Consider the following 17,226-nt stretch of genomic DNA (forward strand, 5'->3'; position numbering starts at 1 on the left):
ACCAATATCCCCAATGAACATAGATGCAAAAATCCTCAGGAAATACTGGCAAACCAAGCCATTATAGCACATTGAAAAGATAATACATCACAGTCGAGTGTGTTTTAGTCCAGGGATTCAAGCATGGTTCAACATGTGCAACCCAATAAATGTGCTTCACCACATAAACAGAATTAAAGACAAAAACCAAATGTTCATCTCAATAGATGGCAGAAAAAGCACTTGATAAAATTCAGCATGCCTTCATGATAAAAACTCTCAGCAAAGTAGGCATAGGAGAAACATACCTCGTAATAATAATAAAGTCCCCATACAATAAACCTACAGCCAACATCATACTGAATGGGGAAAAGTTGAAAGCAATTCCACTAAGAACTGAAAGACAAGGAAGCTGACTTTCACCACTCCTATACCACATCGTACTGGAAGGGCTAGCGAGAGCAATCAAGTAAGAGAAAGAGATAAAAGCCATCCAGATTGGAAAAGAGAAAGTCAAATTTTCTGTTCACTGACGGTATAATCTTATTCCTAGAAAACCCTATAGATTCCTCCAAAAAACTCTTAGATTTGATAAATGAATTCAGGACACAAAATGAATATGCAAAAGACAGTGGCATTTCTATACACCAATTACAGTCAAACAGAACCACCAAAAAGTTAATCCCATTTATAATAGCTACAAAAACTAAAATAAACTATTAGGAATATATTTAACCAAGCGGGTGAAAGATCTCAGCCAGGAAAACTACAAAACTCTCATGAAAGAAATTGTAGATGACACAAATGGAAAAACATCCCATGTTCATCGATTGGAAGAATTCATATCATTAAAATGACTATACCACCAAAAGCAATCTGTAGATTCAATATAATCCACATCAAAATACTGTCATTTTTCACATAATTAGGAAAAACAGTCTTTTCCGCCCCCCCCCCCCCCCCAGGAAAAACAGTCTTAAAATCATATGGAACCAAAAAAGAGCCCAAATAGCCAAAGCAATATTGAGCAAAAAGAACAAAGCTGGAGACATCACATTACCTGACCTCAAATTATACTACAAGGCTATAGTAACTAAAAAGCATAGTACTGTTATAAAAATAAACATATATATCAGTGGAACAGAAGAGAGAACTCAGAAATGAAGCCACATATCTACAGCCAAGTGATTTTTAACAAGGTTGACAAAAATATACAGTAGGGACAGGACACCCTTTTTGATAAATGGTGCTGAGAAAATTGGATTGCCATATGCAGAAGAATGAAACTGGACCCCTATTTTTCACCATATACCATCAACTCAAGATGTTTGAAAGACTTAAACGTGAGATTTGGAACTACAAAAATGCCAGACGAAAACCTAGAAGTTCTTCTGGACATTGGTCTAAGCAAAGAATTCATGACTAGTGAAGAATTCAAAAGCACAAGCAACAAAAACAAAAATAGACAAATAGGACTAAAAAGATTCTACACTGCAAAAGATATAATAAACAGGGTGAACAGATAACCTGAAGAATGGGAGAAAATGTTTGCAAACTATAAATCCAACAGGAGACTGATATCCAGAATTTATAAGGAAGTCAAACAAATCAATAGCAACAACAACAAATAACCCCATTAAAAATGAGCAAAGGACTTGAATAAAAATTTTTCTTTTTTCTTTTTATTTCAAAATATTAAGAGGGTATAAATGTTTTTGTTACATGGATAGCTTTTCTAATGCTTTAGTCAGGACTATGAGTGTGGCCATCACACAAATACTGTTCATTGTACCTGTTAGGTAGGTTTTTGCTGCTTCCCTTCTCTCCTGTCACCCTGTTTGATTTCTAATGACTTTTACTTCCCTCTGTGCACATGTGTGCCCATCAGTTAGATCCAATTAATTAGAGAGTATACGTGGTATTTGTTTTTCCATCCTTGAGATACTTTACTTAGGATAATGGTCTCCAGTTGCATCCAAATTGCTGCAAAAGGCATTAATTCGTCCTTTTCTATACCTGAGTAGTACTCCACATGTATACCACATTTTGTTAATCCACTCATGAACTGATGGGCACTTAGGTTGATTCCACATCTTTGCAATTGTGGATTTTGCTTCCATAAACATTTGACTGCAAGTGTCTTTTTGATGAAAAGATGTCTTCTCCAGTGGGTACAATTCAGTAGTGGAATTGCTGGATTCAATGGTAGGTCTACGTTTAGTTCTTTGAGAAATCTCCATACTGTTTTTTATAGAGGTTGTACTAATTTGCAGTCCCACCAACGTGTATAAGCATATCTTTCTGCATCTATAACAGCATCTATTGTTTTTTGGACTTTTTAGTAAAAGCCATTCTACCAGGGCTAAGGTGATATTTCATGGTGGTTTTAACTTGCATTTCCCTGATGATTAGTGCCATTGAGCATTTTTTCATGTGTTACTTGGCCATTTATCTTTTTTTGTGTGTGAGAGAGACAGTCTTGCTCTGTTGCCCCAGATAGATTGCCGTGGTGTCATTGTAGCTCACTGCAACCTCAAACACCTGGGCTCAAGCAATCCTCCTGCCTCAGCCTCCTGAGTACCTGGGACTACAGGCACACACCATGACACCCAACTAATTTTTCTATTTTTAGTAGAAATGGGGTCTTGCTTCTTGCTCAGGCTGGTCTTGAACTCCTTAGCTCAAGCAGTCCTCCTGCCTTGGCCTTCCAGAGTGCTAGGATTACAGGCGTGAACCACCACACCTAGCCTTGTCTGTCTTCTTTTCAAAACTTCTGTTCATGTTTTTTGCCCACTTTTTAATGAGCTTGGGGTTTTTTCTTGCTGATTTGTTTGGGTTCTTTGTAGATTATGGATATTAGCCCTTTATTGGATGTATAGTTTGTGAATATTTTCTCCCATTTTGTGGGTTGTTTGCTCTGTTGATTATTTCCTTAGCTGTGCAGATGCTTTTTTAATTTAATCAAGTTGCATTTATATAATTTTGTTGTAATTGCCATTGTGGTCTTAGTCATAAATTCTTTGCCTATGCCAATATCTAGAAGAGTTTTTTCTACATTTTCTCCTAGAATTCTTATGGTTTCATGCCTTACATTTAAGGCTTTTATTCATCTTGAATTAATTTTAGTGAGTGGTAAGAGATAGGGGTCCTGTTTAATTCTTCTGCATGTAGCTATCCAATTTTCCTGGCACTATTTATTGAATAGGGCTTCTTTTCTCCAGTGCATGTTGTTGTGTGCTTTGTCAAGGATCAGTTGGCTGTAGGTAGATGGTTTTATATCTGGGTTCTCTATTCTGTTCCATTGGTCAGTGTCTCTATTTTTGTACAAATACCATGCTGTTTTGGTTACTATAGCCTTGTAGTATAGTTTGAAGTCTGGTAATGTGGTGCCTCCAGGTTTATTCTTTTTGCTTAAGATTGCTTTGGTTATTTGGGCTCTTTTCTGGTTCCAAATGAAGCACAGAAATATTTTTTCTAAATACGTGAAGTATGATGTTGGTATTTTCATTGGGATTGCATTGAATTTGTAAATCACATTGGGTAGTATGGACATTTTAACAATGTTGCTTCTTCCAATCCATGAGCACATGATATGGTTTTTCCATTTGTTTGTGTCATCTGTGATTTCTTTCCTCCATGTTTTGTAGTACTCTTTGTAGAGATCTTTCATTTCCTAGGTTAAGTATATTCTTAGTTATTTTATTTTCTTTGAAGCTATTGTGAATGGTATTGAGTCTTTGATTTGACTCTTAGCTTGACTGTTATTGGTATATAGAAATGCTACTGATTTGTGTACATTGATTTTGTAACCTGAGACTTTGCTGAATTTATTTATCAATGCCAGGAGTCTCTTGGTGGAGTCTTTGGGGTTTTCTAGGTAAAATATCATATTGTCAATGAAAAGCAATAATTTCACCTCCTCTTTCCCAATTTGGATACCCTTTATTTCTCTTGCTTGATTGCTCTGGCTAGAAGTTCTCACACTATGTTGAGTAGAAGTGGTGACAGTGTACATTCTTGTCTTGTTTCAGTTCTTAGGGGGAATGCTTTCAACTTTTCCCCATTCAGTATGATGTTGGCTGTAGGTTTGTCAAATATGGCTTTTATACTTTTGCGATATGTTCCTTCCATGCCTAGTTTGTTGAGGGTTTTATCATGAAAGGGTGCTGGATTTTGTCAAATGCTTTTTCTGCAGGCATTGAGATGATCATATGGTCTTTCTTGTTGTTCCTGTTTATGTGGTGAATCACATTTATTGATTTATGTATGTTGAGCCATGCTTGCATCCCCAGGATAAAGCCCCCTTGGGCATAGTGGACTTTGTTGCACTTTTTTTTTTTTCCTGTGCCTGTTGAATTTGATTTGCTAGTATTTTATTGAGGACTTTTGCATCTATATTCACAAGGCATATTGGTGTGTGGTTTTCGTTTTTTTGTTATGTCCTTCCCTGGCTTTGGTATCAAGGTGATACTGGCTCCATGGAATGAGTTGGGGAGGATTCCCTCCTTCTGAGTGTTACAGAATAATTTCTGTAGTGTGGGTATTTGTTCTTCTTTATATATCTGGTAGAATTCGGCTGTGAATCCATCTCATCCAGGGCTGTGTGTGTGTGCGTGTGTGTGTGTAAGACTTTTTATTATTGCTTCAATCTCACTGCTCATTATTGGTCTGTTCAGGAGTTTCATTTTTCCTGATTTAGTCTTTGGAGGTTGTGTGTTTGCAGGAATTTATCCATTTCCTATATGTTTTCTAGTTTATGTGCATAGAGATTTTCATAGTATTCACAGATGATGTTTTTATATCTGTGGTATCTGTTGTAATATTTCCTTTTTCATTTCTGATTAAGCTTGTTTGGGTCCCTTCTCTCCTATTCCTAGTTAATCTAGCAAGAGTTCTGTTGATTGTATTGAGCATTTCAAAGAACCAACTTTTTCTTTTGTTGATCATTTGTAGTTTAGTTTAGTTTTGTTTTCCATTTCATTTAGTTCTGCTCTGACTTTTGTCATTTGTTTTCTTCTGATGGCTTTGTGTTTGGTTTTCTCCTTTTCTCCTAGTACCTTGAGATGTGACATTAGGTTGTTAATTTGTGATGTTTCTATCTTTTTGATGTAGGCATTTAAGGCTATGAATTTTGCCCTGAAAAAAGCTTTTATTGAGTCCCATAGATTTTGATCCTTGTGTCCCTTTTGTCATTTGGTTCAAGGAATCTTTTGATTTCCATATTGATTTTATTCTTGACCCAATTATCGTTCAGCAGCAGGTTGTTTAATTTCCATTTCTTTGTGTAGGTTTGAGTGTTTTTCTTGTGACTGATTTCTAGTTTTATTCCACTGTGGTCTGAGAAGATACATGGTATGATTTTGACTTTCTTGAATTCGTTGAGACCTGTTTTATGGCCTAAGATGTGATCAATCTTGGAGAATCTCCAACCAGGAGACACCAAATAGCCAAAAAGCATATGAAAAATGCTCAACATCAGTGTTCATCAGAGAATTGCAAATTAAAACCACAATGAGATCTCATCTTATACCAGTCAGAATGGCTACTATTAAAAAGACAAGGGCCGGGTGTGGTGGCTCACACATGTAATCCTAGCACTCTGGGAGGACAAGGCTGGAGGATTGCTTGAGCTTGGGAGTTTGAGACCAACCCGAGTAAGAGTGAGACCCCATCTTTACTAAAAATAGAAAAATTAGCCAGGCATTGTGGTGTGCACCTGTAGTCCCAGATACTTAGGAGGCTGAGGCAAAGGGTTCACTTGAGCCCAGGAATTTGAGGTTGCAGTGAGCTACAATGACGCCACTGCACTCTGCCCAGGGTGATAGAGCAAGACTCTGTCTCAAAAAAAAAAAAATTGTAAGGACAAAAAAAAATAACAGATGTTGGTGAGGATGCAGAGAAAAGGAAATGCTTATATACTGTTCATAGAAATGTAAATTAGTATTACTACAACCTCTATGGAAAACCGTATGGAGATTTGGCAAAGAACTTAAAATAGAACTACCATTTGATCCAGCAGTTCCACTACTGGGTATATACCTAAAGGAAAAGAAATCATATCAAAAAGATACCTGCACTTTTATGCTATAGCAGCACTAATCACAATCGCATAGATGCTGAATCAACCTAAGTGTCCGTCAACAAACGAGTAGATGAAGAAAATGTGTTGTGGTATGTTTGTGTGTGTGTGCGTGTGCATTTATGTGTGTGTGTGAGACACAATGGAATGCTATTCAGCCATAAAAAAAATGAAATCATGTCTATTGCAGCAACATAGATAGAACTAGTGGCCATTATCTTAAGTGAAACAACTCAAAAACAGAAAGTCCCTCATGTTCTCACACGTGGGAGTTAAATTATGTGTACACGTGGACATAGAGTGTGGAATAATAGTCATTGGAAACTTGCAAGGATGGGAGGTTTTAGGGGGTGATGTATAAGAAATACTTAATGGATAAAGTGTGCAGTGTTCGGGTGATGAGTACACTAAAAGCCCAGACTTCACCACTATGTGATATATTCATGTTAACAAAACTGTACTTGTACCACTCAAATTTATATGAAAAAAAAGGAAATGCATTTCATAAGGCTATAGCTGCCATAAATAGTGATTCCTCTAATGTATCTGGGCATAGTCAATTGAAAACTTTCTGGAAAGAATTCACCATTCTAGAACATTCATGATCAGGAGAGGAGGTCATAATATCAACATTTACAGGAGTTTGGAGGAAGTTTCCAGCCCTCATGGATGAGTTTGAAAGGTGCAAGACTTTGGTGGAGGGAGGAACTGCAGAGGTAGTGGAAATAGCAAGAGAACTAGAATGAGAAGTCAAGCCTGACGATGTGACTGAATTGCTGCAATCTCATGATCAAACTTGAATAGATGAGAAGTTGCTTCTTATGAATGAGCAAAGTATGTGGTTTCCTCAGATAGAATCTACTCCTGTGTAGATTCTGTGAATGTTGTTGAAATGACAACAAAATATTTAAAATATTACATAAATGTAGTTGATAAAACAGCAGCAGGATTTGAGAGGACTGACTCCAATTCTGATGGCTCAGATGATTATTAACATTTTTAGAATATACCAGTTTTTAATTAAGATGTACTTTTTAGATATAATGTTACACACTTATTAGATTATAATATAGAGTAAACATAACTTTTATAAGCACTGGGAAACCAGAAAATTCATGTGACTCACTTTATTGCAATATTATTGCAGTGATCTGGAACTGAACCCATGATATCTCTGAGGCATGACTGTAGTTTTTTAGTTGTTTAGATGAAATGAGACTCTTTTTTCCCTTGCAACAAATTGTAAGATGCTTAAATGCAAGGATTATTTCCTGCATGTTTTAACATGTCTTGAAAGATGATAGACCAGTCCTAATTGTTGTTTAAAAAATTTGGCTGGGATTACTCAAAGTCCTGAAGATTCTCAGCACAATGGCTTTTTCTGGCTGAGCTGGATATCCTTGATGTTTCAGGAATCACTGACATTCCAGGATGTGGCTGTGGACTTCACCAGAGAGGAGTGGGAACAACTGTGCCCTGCTCAGAAGAACCTCTACCGAGACGTGATGCTGGAGAACTATAGGAATCTAGTCGCACTAGGTGGGATGGTGTCCTGTGAAACCAGAAACCGTTTGTATGGGTTTATTTCTTTAAATAGTAAAGACCTCCAAAGCTTTTGTAGCTACAGTTTAGGCCAGGATAGAAGAAAGCTTATCAGTTTTGGAGACAGAGACCTTTGTTTCCTGCTCTTTCTTCTCAGTTAGGAGGTCTTGACTTTGTTGAGTTTGAGATAGGTACCTTTATTTGCTGGCCCCTCCCCTTTCCAAGTCCAGAGGCCCGAAAGACTGGTGGGAAATGGGTTCTGAGAGAAATTTTTGTTCCCAGTATAAATTCCTAAGGCATATATTTTTCCCATGAATAGGGCATCAACTTTATAAACCAGAGGTAATTGCTCAGTTGGAGCAAGAGGAGCAGTGGATGATAGAAAGAGACAGCCCACTGGACACCCAGCCAGGTAAGAAGCAAGCATTTGGGCATTTGGCCCTTAGTACGGGAAAAGAGTCATTTCTGACATAATCAAGGGAGTGTGCTCCAAAAATCTCCCTCTGGGATTTAAAGAATACTGAGGCCTTTGAAAAAATTCAGTTTATATTTGATTTTTTGCCAAAATGGAAATGGCTGTCTTATTTTTTTCTGTTTGAACTGATAATATATACTTATAATGAAAAAAATTTACACAAAACAAAGGTAATTTTGAAGGTATTAGTTTGGACACCTATAAATACCTTAATGTTGCTGATCTCCACATAGCATTTTCTTTTTATTTTTTTATTCATACATCCTCTCAGGAATCTTTCTTTTCCATGTCAAAAATCCTTTGCCATTTTTACCTTACTTTTAATTTTTTCTTTTTCTTTTTATCAAACTCTTAGAACTTGTCTACAACCCAAAGCCTAACTTCTAATTCTCTTGGTCACCTTTGTGATACGACCCCATCCCACTTGTGCCACCAAAATCTTGTTTTCTTGGAGATTACCACTGACTGACTTCCAGTCAAATCTGATGGCTAAAAGGCCAGTTTATTGTGTTGATTTTACCGTCTTGAAGTTTCTTCTACCTGGCTTGCGATGCACACGGCTCTGGTCTCTTCCAGCCTCTCTCTGTATCTCCCACTTCTCCTACACTGCACTTTCTTTCTCTGTGTTCTCCTGAAGGCACGTACTCCTATGGGCTTGATGTTCTACTCTGCGGTACAATTCTTTTAAGTAGCTCATCTGTGTCATTTTTCCCATTTTTACATTTCTAGCTCCAGTATTTTACCCATATTCCCAGATTTTAGATTATATTTTTGTTTGTTGATATCATGCTGTCATTTTAATTAAACATTTCAAAACCTGGATCTGTACTCTGGCTTTATACTCTCTTCTTTAAAACATTCCTTTAAATATCTTTACTTATGGGAATAAAAATATTTATTTTTATTAAAATAAAAAGAGAATTTCTTGACAAAAAAACAACCACCACCATGTTAACGCCCTACTGCTGGCATACGACCTATAATGTTCTGCGTGGTTATTTTAGCAAGTAATTGACTGCTAACTGTATGCCAGATACTGAGGTATTTTCCACTCTGGTCCATTAAACCAGGTTAACCTGTCCCATCTCTATGTAGTTCTCACTCTGATTGTTTGCTCTGGCACCTGGTTCCATCATTTGGACTTGGTTTTCTGTCATTCAAACTTTGGCTTTTTCAAGTTGATTTTGACTTGACTATCCTTTTTGCTTTTAGTGCTCTAGGTTATTTTAGGTAGAAAACCTTGTTCCTATTTCAGCTGCACTGAGACCTTTCAGCCTCACTGAACCAGAATTTTGACCTGTGCTCACATTCCATGAGTAGAAGCTAGTAATTAAAACATTTTTGTCAAGTACCCCTGGCACTTTCCCTGAAAACAGTGGAACATATTTCTATAACCTCCACATCCCAGAACCTGGATAGTAGGAAACTAAAGGAAGAAATTGCAAAACTCCCTTTTCGGGTGAATTGCAAGGATAAGCACCTACAGCAGAGGGCAGAGCTGTCCTTTCTCACAGGCACATATGCTGCCGTCTGGAAGATCCACACTGTCTCCTAGTATGTCCCTACCCATAGACCCCCCAACTAGAAAGAAATAATCACTAACTTAAGAAAACTTCCAGATTTTATTATGCAGCTATATATGGATGCCCAAGGCTCTTGTTTCACAGATCAGCTTGAACAAGATATTTTTCATATCCCATGTCAGGAATAATGGTCTTCTCTATGGAGACTACTTGCATCTCTTCATTATCCTGCGAGACACAATCAGTGTTTCCCCTTAGAAGATGTGGTAAAACATTTCTGTTTGTCAAGAGACTGAGAGAATGATCTAGCTGGGTGACCTAATTCTGGCATGCCCTCTAGGGCACCTCTTCTAAACTAAGCTGAGACCTGGAAAATATCTGGTGGATTTAGCCACAAAGAGGTTGGTAATTAAATTAATGAGAAAAGTGACAGGGGGATAATTAGAACAGTCAGTTGATTGTCAATTGAACAACAGGGAGAGATTTTTTTTTTAAAAGTAGAGCTAGTAAGTATACAATACTCTAATAAGGAGCTAGAGTTAGAAGGGGAGACAATAAAGAAGGTGTTAGCTAAAATAAAAGAGTCTGAAAAGAGGATTATTCTAAGCAGGAACAAGTTTAGCTTGTTTATAATGCTGAAGGGAAGGAGTCAGTAGAGAAAGTAAGCAAAGAATAGATACAAGAGAGCAGATTCTAAAGAGTTGGGAGTGGGATTAAACGGAATGATATTAGAGTGACTATATGTAACAAGTTTGTTGATGGAAGATTTGGAGTTCACATGTGGTGACTTCTATTTTCTTGGCAAATTAGGAGGCAAAGTCCTCTACTGAGTGTAGAGGAATTAAGAAGGCAAGTAGTGGACTGGTGAAGCCCTTGGTATAGCTTAGTAAGGTCAACGGAAGCTGACCAAAGATGAGTAAAGGTATTACTGAACAGCTTTGAAGGCCCAAATGAGATTTTGCCCTATACATTTGTGGTTTCTAATTTGCATGAGTATGCTATTTCTCTTGTTACATTGAGCACTGGAAAGGGTTTGTAGGACCTAGGTTGAGGGTCTGTTAGATTAATGGGACCACTGGAAGAAAATTGTTTGAAACTATGAGAGTTAGTTAATTCAAATGATTTGAAATAGTCCAGAAAGTGACAGGAAGTAAAATGAGGCCTGAATAGGACTTAAAACTCGAAGACAATAAATAGAAGACTCAAAGAAACAGGTCTAGATGAGGTCAGAAAGCAGGTGGAAGGTGAATAAGAGCGTGAGAGTGTAACACTGAGTTGGATATTTCTTCTGCGGAGCAGGTAAGGTTCAGAGTATAAATGTATAGCCATGTAAGTAGATTGTCGAAGTGGAATAAAGATAAAGGCACAAACAACTACCAGTTAGAATATAAGGTGGAAGGGAAGAGCCCATGAGGAACTAAAAAGATAAAACATCTAGTAATAAACTTCAACAAGAAATGTACAATACCTGCATGAGGGAAAGCTTTAAAACATAGCTGGGCATGGTGGCTCATACCTGTAATCCCAGCACTTTTGGAGGCTGAGGCAGGAGGATTGCTTGGGGCCAGGAGGTCGAGACCAGGCTAGGCAAAATAGCAAGACCCCATCTCTACAAAAAATTAAAAATTAGCGTAACATGGTGGCGTGCACTTGTAGTCTCAGCTATTCAGGAGGCTGAGGCAAAAGGATTGCTTAAGCCCAGGAGTTCGAGGCTGCCACAAGCTATGAATCAATCCCACCACTGCATTCTAGCCTAGGCAACAGAGCAAGACCCTGTCTCAAAAAAATAAATAAATAAATAAATAAATAAACATACCAAGACAGCTATGTCCTTACTATATATGTAGTGCAATCCCATAAGTGCCTACAAGATTTAGCTTGGAGGGTCTAGATAAAAGCTCATTCTAAAGTTCATATGGAAAATCCAAAACACAAAAATAATCAGGAAAACTCTGAAAAGGAAGAACAATAAGATATTATCCCTATTATATATTTAAAATATACAGTAAAATTTCATAAGTTAAAACAACTAAATAGAATAGAAAATTCAGAAATAAACCCAAATACATGTGGGCATTTAATAAAAAGGCATTATTTCAAATGATGGCATTATTTCAAATTAGGAGATGAAAAGTGGACTTTTTAATAAATGTTGGGTAGCCAGCTGGAGAGGAAAAAAAATTGGGTCTATAGCTTACCCCTTAAGCCAAGATAAACTCCAAAAGGAACAGAAATTTTAAATGTAAAGCATGAAACTATAAAAGATTTGGATGAAAACATGAGAGAAATCTTTTATAACCTTGATATGGGGGAGTCATTTCTGACTACAATTCAAAATCAAGAAGCCATAAAAGAAAAGATTCATACATTCAATACACACAAATGCCAAACTTCTGCATGGTCTAAAATAATTTTGCATGACATAAAATAATAAACAAAGTAAAGAGATAAATAGCAGTGGAGGAAAATGCTTCCAACTTATGTCAAAAGGGCTACTCTCCCACTAAATATATATAAAATGCTCCTCTAAATCAATGCGAGGCCAATAGCCCAATAAAAAATAAACAGTATGAATGATTCTTAGATAAAGGAATCCAAATACATTTAACATAAAAGAAGTTCAATCTCATTCATAAGAGAAATGCAAGTTAAAAGTACATGCATTATCTTTTCTTGCCTATCAGATTAGCAACAGTCTAAATATTTGACAACACACGCTGTTGAGTACATGTGGCAGAAATCACTCTCATACATTGCTGGTGTGAGATGAACCACCTGTCAACACAAAGGTCTTAGACTAATCCAGGGTCTTCTTTTCCAGATACCTTGTTTGGCAGTGTAGATTCTTTGGATGAGTAAAACATAGTCTAGACTCACATATTTTTGTAAATAACATTTTATGGGAACACAGCCACACTCATTCTTTTACATATTATCTATGGCTGCTCTTAGGCTGCTCTTCTACTACAACAGCAGAATTGAATAGTTATGACAGACACCAGATAGCCCACAAAACCTAAAATATTTACTGTATGACCCTTTACAGAAAAAGCTTGTCAACTCCTGCTAAAGCAATAGTTTTAAGTTATTGACCACCATTCTCATGAAGAAATGTATTTTATTGCCATCCATAAGATCTGTATAATCTGTAAAATTGAAATTAAAGTTTTAACAAACAATATTTATGCTTATCACTATCTATGATGAACTCTGATATTTTCTATTCTTTTTTGGCCTATTCTGTTTCAGTTTTTGAGTTTCTACCTACTAAATTATTACCATAACCCACTATAAATCATGACACATTTTTTAAATTAATAAAAGAGAACCAAAAATATCATAATGTTTAACAAATAAAAAGGATATTTTTTCAAAAAAATTGTTTTCCTCCCTCCTTTTCATCCTAATTCTCTCCTCTTCTCCTTTTTTCTCTCCCTCCCTCCTTCCTTTTCTGTTTCCTTCCTTCCTACTTCCTGAATAGTTGCGTTCAAAATGCAGTGGATGGGTCTGAGCAGGGAAACACCTACTTGACGAGGTGTGCCTTGGTCCAGAAGGCCCTGCTGGGTGTTATTCAGCTTGCCCAGGGGCATCGCAGTATGCTGACACTGACAAAGGGCCTGTTTAGAAGGGGTCCATTCTTAGATACAAAAGAGGTCATAGGTGCCCTAGAAATCTAGTTTTATTAAAGAATCATACCCTGTAAAGCTGATCCAGGGAACCTGGAGTTAGTGGGGACAGATAATGGGCAAAGATAATAGCCACAAAGAAACTACAGTAATCAGGCCGGGCTCGGTGGCTCACGCCTGTAATCCTAGCACTCTGGGAGGCCGAGGCAGGTGGATTGCTCAAGGTCAGGAGTTCGAGACCAGCCTGAGCGAGACCCCGTCTCTACTAAAAATAGAAAGAAATTATATGGACAACTAAAAATCTATATAGAAAAAATTAGCCGGGCATAGTGGCGCATGCCTGTAGTCCCAGCTACTCGGGAGGCTGAGGCAGTAGGATCGCTTAAGCCGAGGAGTCTGAGGTTGCTGTGAGCTAAGCTGACGCCACGGCACTCACTCTAGCCTGGGCAACAAAGTGAGACTCTATCTCAACAAAAAAAAAAAAAGAAAAAGAAACTACAGTAATCTGTGCAAATTGCCACATTTTTTATTTATTAAGAGCCCTCAGGCCCCTGCAAGATTAATGGAAACCTGATAAACCCCCACCATAAATGGGAAGGCTTTGGTCTGTAGCTGTGACTGAGGCATTACACTCACTTAACTTGAGACTTGGCACAAGTTAAACTGCATGTCATTCTCACAGTATGGGCAGGGAAGGCTCTTCCGCTTTCATGTCTGAAAACAGTTTCTTCCTAAATAGCACTTTATCTGTAATCTCAGACAACCCAGGAGGGTAGGCAGCATAAGATCTCAGAGAGGACTTAGGCAAAACTACAAAGAAGGGCTTAGAGGTTTCAGTGAATGATTGGATCTTTAGCCATGTAGGACCAAACCAGGAAGAAGGTAGACAGTAGTTAATAAGTAACCAGTATCTCCACATGCTCCCATGTATATGACTTGATTGGCGTGGGGGGGTGGGGTGGGGGGGGTGGGCGGGGAGGTTATTCTCATCAGCGCTCACCCTAGTTTTGAGGGCAGTCCTACTAATGTCCACTAACATGGGGGCTTAGGTTAGTCAAGGAACTGGGGGCAAATAGAATAGAGTTTATTCTCAAAGCTGCCTTGAAGCCCAAGGTAATCATTGCCCCAGTCTGGAGTCTGGCATATCGTTGGGATGTAGATGGGCTACCTTATGATTGAAGATCTGAGTATGCCTTGAGGCGATCCACAGTGAGGGATCAGTCCTGTACAGTCCGTGCACAGTCACTCCTCCTGGTGTCAGCAAATGACAAGTCTTTCAGGCAGCAGGAGGTTTCCTGTTTCTCTCATAGAGGCAAGATGTGGAAGGAAAGAAATCAAGAAAAGTGGCCATGAGCGTGTTGATCCAGCTGCCACACTTCTAGGGATAACCTAAAGTTCTGGAAGCTAGAGCTTAAGGAATGAATGCCCTGAACTCCACCTGTAGGCAGTAGGAGCCTAGAGTACCATATTTACCTGAGGCTTCAGGAGCCAGGTCTATAGACTAGAGATTTTGGTGCTAAGAGAGTGTGAGATAGTCTTCAGAGCTCCAGCCAATCATTCTAAACATTCTGGAGCCAAAGTGCATGGGCAGACAAAAGCATTTTGGCTGAAAATAAAGTGCTCCAGTTGATAATTTGGTTGAAATGATAAATTGGTTAAAAACTAATCTGATCTTCTCAATCACATATAATTTAATTTTAATCACATATAATTTTAATTTTTCCACATATAATTTAATTTTAGAACAGAATTCCATATCTTTTTGTGCATCTACTGATCTATTTTCACAGTTTTCTGACTTGGACTTTTTTTCTCTTTAAATTTTTTAATTAATTCACGTTCAGCCAACTAATTATTCTTGCTGTGCTATTTCTGGCAACAAGATGTTAAAACCTAAGTGTGAATTCATTAAAAATTCTTTGGTCAGCTGGCTCATACCTAAAATCCTAGCACCTGGGAGGCTGAGGCAGGAGGATCTCTTGAGGTCAGGAGATGGAGAGCAGCCTGAGCAAAAATGACACCCTGTCTCTGCAAAATATTAAAAAATTAGCCAGGCATGGTGGTGCACACCTATAGTCCCAGCTACTCGGGAGGCTGAGGCAGGAGGATTGCTTGAGCCGAGGAGTTTGAGGTTGCTGTGAGCTATGATGATGCCGCTGCACTCTAGCTAGGGCAACAAAGCAAGACTCTGTCTCAAAAAAAAAGAGGTACTTTTGTACATACATAAAATTGGATATCGTACAGTCCTTTAGAAAATATGTGGAAATATATTTGTTGACATGGAAATGTGTTCATGATATTCAATAATGTAAAAAAGCAAAATACAAAATAATATTATGATACAATTCCATTTTATTTTTTAAATGTGTATCCTAGCTAAGCATGTATTGCTCCAGCAGTGCAGTATATTTAAGGTTGATGAATGATAAACCTTTATTTCCTTCACTTATTACATTCTTCCATCATCTCATGACCCAACTCAGGCCCTTCATGCTAGACACAGAAGTCTTTTTTTTTTTTTCTCTTGAGACAGAGTCTCACACGGTTGCCTGGGCTAGAGTGCCGTAGTGTCAGCCTAGCTCACAGCAACCTCAAACTCCTGGGCTCAAGCAATCCTTCTGCCTCAGCCTCCCAAGTAGCTGGGACTACAGGCATGCACCACCATGCCCAGGTAATTTTTCTATATATATTTTAGCTGTCTATATAATTTCTTTGTATTTTTAGTAGAGACGGAGTCTCGCTCATGGTCAGGCTGATCTCGAACTCCTGAGCTCAAACAATCCACCCGCCTTGGCCTCCTAGAGTGCTAGGATTACAGGCATGAGCCATGGCGCCCAGCCAACACAGAAGTCTTAAACGTATGAACTAGTGGCTGGAAACTCACTTTCTACAATGTTAAATTTTTTAAATTATGAAAATATGCTAAATATTTAAATATTTTTAAGTAAAAAAGTTACACTGCCTTTCTTGTTTTTCTTTTTAAAATAACAATGTATGCTCATCATGGAAAAATCAAAACTATACCATCCATAATACTACTTTCCCAGAAATAATTAAATCCTCTTAGTACATGTGGGTATACTTTTTTTTTTTTTTTTTTTAACAAAAATGAGATCATTCCATACACAAGGTCTTAGGACCTACTTTTTCACCCATAGTTTTATGCATGAATTTATTTATTTTGAATTTACTATATAAAACAGTAAGAACACCTTTTGGTCATATGTAATCTGATTTTTACTGAGGATAGTTTTTAAAGGGTGAGACTATCAGATTTTTGTGCAAGTGAACGTGATGAAATCAGTGACTTAGGAAGAATAATTTAGTTTTAGTTTTATTATACTCAATAGTGAAGTGGGACTGTTGGCAAAGAGACTGATTAGAATATTTTTAACACAGAGGCTTTAATCTTTTTGAATCTTGGACCCCTTTGAGAATTTAAGGAAAGATACACTTCTCTCTCCAGAAAAATACATATATGTACTTGCCCATAAAACTTTGTGTTCAATTTCAGCATATCTACAGATCCCTAGAACCCCAAAATATTCACAGAAGAAATAAAATAACCAATAAATATATGGGAAAATGCTAATGCTGTCTTATAATGAAATAAATAAAAATTGAAACATTGATGAGGTACCATTTTTCACCCATCAAATTGGCAAAACCAAAATGTTATTACATCTTGTATTGGGAATGGTGTGGGTGAAATGAGCTATATTTCATATTGTGAATTTGGTAGAGCCTTTTAAGAGAACAATTTGACAGAATCTATAAAAATGCTTAGTATGCAAACCTTGTGACCTGGCATTGCACATTCTCTGAAATCCAAGCTTGGGTCTGTAAGATGTTTGTATAAGGATATTCATTGTACCATTGTATAAAATAGCAAAAAAAAAAATTAGAAACTTAAAACTTAGCAGGAGAATAGAGTTTTTTAAATATGATAAACCCTTTAAGAAAAATGAGGTAGGTCTATATATACTCATTAAGAAAGAATAT

General features: G+C 37.4%; 1 protein-coding gene across 1 annotated transcript in view; it reads left to right on the forward strand.

Moving 5' to 3' along the window:
• The window catches only part of ZNF713 (zinc finger protein 713), a 63,528-nt gene that overhangs the window by 20,542 nt on the left and 25,760 nt on the right, over positions 1-17,226 (forward strand). The window contains exons 4-5 of the mRNA XM_069486671.1: positions 7,471-7,597; positions 7,920-8,012. Coding sequence (XP_069342772.1) covers positions 7,471-7,597; positions 7,920-8,012 — 220 coding nt within the window. The remainder of the gene's footprint in view (positions 1-7,470; positions 7,598-7,919; positions 8,013-17,226) is intronic.

Source organism: Eulemur rufifrons, chromosome 14, assembly GCF_041146395.1.
Source record: "Eulemur rufifrons isolate Redbay chromosome 14, OSU_ERuf_1, whole genome shotgun sequence".
Taxonomy (NCBI): Eukaryota; Metazoa; Chordata; class Mammalia; order Primates; family Lemuridae; genus Eulemur; species Eulemur rufifrons.